Raw genomic sequence first — 3,889 nt, 5'->3', positions numbered from 1 at the left:
GCAGAAGCGAAAACTGGTCGAGTAATTTGACCGCAAAAAAAATTGTACTAGTCCAGCTGTGCTGTTGATGGAAATATCTGTACAGTGTTGAGCCACCACAGAAGCTTGAAGAATCAAGATAAACTGCTCTACGGCCACAAAAAATCAAGAACACACCTATCCCAAGTTTCAGGCATAAGCATAACCCACTGATCGAAACCACCCCAGGTCACCCAATAAAGACACGAATTCCAGCATATATATAGGAGTTGTACTAATAAAGAAAGAATCACATAGAAAAAGAAGAAGATTCACAGATAACTGCAGAGCAAATTAAAAAATGTTCTTGTGATGAGGCGATAAGCTCATGGAAGCTCCCAGCTGGCCTCAAGAAGACCCAAAACCAGAGTAGAGCTAGAAGAGTGACAATTGGAGCACAGAATGGAGCAATTCAAACCAACATCAAGCAGGAGAAAGTAGACACGCCTAGATAGATAGAGGTGGTGAAGAAATTACTACCTGGCAGAGGATGACGGCGTCCTGGTTGGGGCCTTTCTTGCCCTTCTGGGAGAAGAGGGAGGCCACCTTCCTCGGCGACGACGCGCCGCCTCCTCCTTCCTCGTCCATGACATAGACGATGCTCTCGTCCGCCTCCTGCCCCTGCTGGGCGAGGTGCTCCGATGACGCGCAGATCCCCATCAAGACCCTCCGAGAATCAGGACCAAGATTCTTCCGCGGCGAGGGCGAGGAGGAACAGCAGAAGCAACCTCCGGTGTGATGCGCTGTGCTTCCGCAGGTCCGAGTTGTTTAAGAAGCCATGGGTCCGCGGATTCCAAGGGGAGGGGAGCGAGGTGGTCAGCGGCCAAGGAAGGAGGACACAGGTTGAGGAAAGGAAGCTGTGGGCGTTTTAAAGCGGGGGCGGACGGCGGAGGGAGGGATTAGGATGACCGGGACGCAGCAGGGATTAGGACCGTGATTAGGCAACTTGTGTGCAATAATGGACGCTACTGGTACTACTAGTAGGCTCATGGAGAGGAACCCGTCCCGTGGGCCGGCTCCGGCCCTGTTTCTTAGCGCTGCCTATTTTTACTCGCTAATTTCATGGAAGCAACTAGTTAACGAGTGCTTCTTCGGAAGCCTCGCAACGATCAGCACCACTTGGCGTGCTCTCAGCCATTCGTCACGTGTCGCGTTTTGGACGTTTTTTTTGAATTTTGTTATTTTTATTTTTTCGCACGCGTTTTCGGTCTTTTAAATGTTTTTTTATTTTTTCGATGTTTTGATTTTTCCCCTGTCTTTCTTAGCTTTTCGATCAAAAGAAAATTCAAAAAAAAATTGCACGAAAAAACGCGTTTTCTTTTTTTTTTTCCCTTTTTGCGAAAGTCACAGTTTTTCTTCCGTGAGAGGCACGGTTATGCTTGAGCGAGAGTCACAGCCGTGCCTTTCGGAAACGAAAAAAAAACGCGTTTTTTGTTTTTTTTCGCGAGAGTCACGGTTTTGCTTCCGCGAGAGGCACGATTGTGCTTTCGCGAGAGTCACAGCCGTGCCTCTCGGAAAGGGGAAAACAAAACGCGTTTTTCTGTTTTCTTTCGTTCGTGAAAGTCATGATTTTGCTTCCGTGAGAGGCATGGTTGTGCTTATGCGAAAGTCATGGCCGTGCCTCTCGGAAAGGGAAAAAAATACGCGTTTTCTGTTTTTTTTCTTTCGCGAGAGTCACGATTTTGCTTTCGCGAGAGGCACGGTTGTGCTTTCGCGAGAGTCACGGCCGTGCCTCTCGGAAACGAAAAAAATATGTTTTTTGTTTTTTTTTCCTTCCACGAGAGTCACGGTTTTGCTTTCACGAGAGGCATGGTTGTGATTTCGCGAGAGGCACGGGTGTGCCTCATTCGGAAAGGGGAAAAAACGTGCTTCTGGTTCGGTTTTTTCGCCCGGTTTTTTTCGTCCGATTTTTTCGTAAAAAAAAAGTTCGTCACAACCTATTAACATGGGATTTAGTTTTGAAAATCTCAACGCGAGGAATCCAATAGTGAAAACGGTTTGAGATTTGGACGCATGGTTTAAGAGATAAAACGTTTTGAATAAATGAATCTACGAAAAAAGAGAAAACTTTGCGACAGGTGGCGCGCTGCATGTGCGCCACTTGTCGTGACCCGAAAAAGTGAAGTATTTTTTCCAACGAATATTTCTTAATTAGTGATTTCGCTCTAAAATGAAAGTGCTTCACCCAATGGAAAGTAATACCGCTGAGTGGCTTGGATTGCACGGCCGGCGTCGCCAACCATTGTTTTTTGTTCTTTCTGACTTTTTTTTTATTAATTATTAATGTCGTCACGTTTGTCCTGTACTCATATGCTAGATCACGCACTACGTGTCCACTCCGCTCACATGTCACTTGAATCTAGTGTCTGCAACTGCTACCGCTGCCATATGGAGCTACGTACAACGACAAGTCGAGAATCAAAGTGCTGGCATAATATCTGTGGCTGGCTTAATCGTAATGGCCATAGGCACACGCCTACAATGTTTGGGAGGAGAAAGAACCTCCTAAATTCAAGGCCACCAAAAGAATACACCATCAAAATCCCAACTAGTCGTAAAAAAATTGGGACATATTGGTAGCACGCACCAAAGCTCACTTGAGCCTCACACTGCTAAGGCCCCATCGACGAGACAAATTCTTTTTCTTTTCTTTTTTTCAAACTGACGAGACAAATTCATTCACGCGACCAAGAGTTCAAACAGTGCATCTTAGATATTTCTTATTTATGCCCCACATCTTCTTGTTTCGTTTGTGGTTTCGTCTGTACGAGTTCCTTATTTATGTGGTTTCGTCTGTACGAGTTCCTTATTTATGCCTCACATCTTCTTGTTTGTTGCCTCCGTACCATTCTTCTTCATCGCATTTGCTTTTGGGTGTTGCATCACACTATATATAACTCTGACGCTTTGTCCGGCAAAAGATTCACTACAAAATCTATTGCAATCTAAAATATTTTAAAAGTGGTAAAAACTAGTACAACTTTATGGGTTAATATGGATAGAGCACTGCTAAATGAGGGTAATTAGCGTAACAATATATTAAAATAGAAGTGGTAAAATTTGGAATTGACTTTTTTAAATGTAAACATTACCTATTTTATTATCCCTAAAAGAATTCCAAGACAGGAACACTCTGGCATTGTAATTCCCGATTGACCGGGCGGGATGGGAGCAAGTTCTTCCTATTCCGTTTTCTACCTAGTGAAACTGATGGAGATATAATTCAGTGTGCCCAATTGCTTGATGAGGTCTCGGCGGGCTATATCACATCCCTTGGCTAGAACTTCGTTTTTGTACACGAGGGCACCCTAAGCACTAGGGTTTCTTGTGCCTCCTGTCGGCGCCGTCGTCGGTCTATCTCGTCTTCTATGACCTTAGGTCCATGAAAGCACGGTGGATCTTAACTTTTGTCGGCGGGAGGGCTTCGTTTTTAGATGTTTTTTTTTCAGTTTTGTCAGGGTTTGTGTGCCGCTCAGAGAGACGAGGCGGTGACTTTTTGAAGATGAAATAAGGTTCTTTCTGCCTAGCCCCGTCCTGATGATGTTTCTAGCATCGTTGGAGGGTGTGTGGTGGTTTGTCTATGGCGGATCTCACGAGATTCAATCAGCGCTTGTCTTCGATGGATTCATGTGGATCCAATCTTCATTCGTCTATGTTCATGTGTCTACAGATTGGATCCTTCTGATTTACGCATCTCTTAATCAGTGGTGGTTGCTGCCTGGTGTGCTTGTTCAATGGGGCCTTAGCACGACAACTTCCCGACTGTCTACTGCAACAAGGTTTATTCGGCTTCGATGAAGGAAAGACGATGACAACAACGCACCTTCGGCTCCCTTCAATGCTTATAGTCGTCGCTAGATGATCTACAGAC

The 3,889-nt window shown here is 45.1% G+C and overlaps 1 protein-coding gene across 1 annotated transcript in view; it reads right to left on the bottom strand.

Annotated features, from left to right (window-relative positions):
- LOC119316693 (probable protein phosphatase 2C 12) overlaps nucleotides 1-885 on the bottom strand; it is a 3,645-nt gene extending 2,760 nt beyond the window's left edge. Inside the window, exon 1 of the mRNA XM_037591052.1 lies at nucleotides 499-885. Within this exon, the coding sequence (XP_037446949.1) occupies nucleotides 499-678 (180 nt within the window). The 5' untranslated portion in view covers nucleotides 679-885. The remainder of the gene's footprint in view (nucleotides 1-498) is intronic.
- Nucleotides 886-3,889: the final 3,004 nt, after the last annotated feature.

This window comes from Triticum dicoccoides, chromosome 6A (assembly GCF_002162155.2).
Source record: "Triticum dicoccoides isolate Atlit2015 ecotype Zavitan chromosome 6A, WEW_v2.0, whole genome shotgun sequence".
Classification (NCBI taxonomy): domain Eukaryota; kingdom Viridiplantae; phylum Streptophyta; class Magnoliopsida; order Poales; family Poaceae; genus Triticum; species Triticum dicoccoides.
Note: the sequence above shows the minus strand (reverse complement) of the source record. Positions and strands in the feature narration are given on the sequence as shown.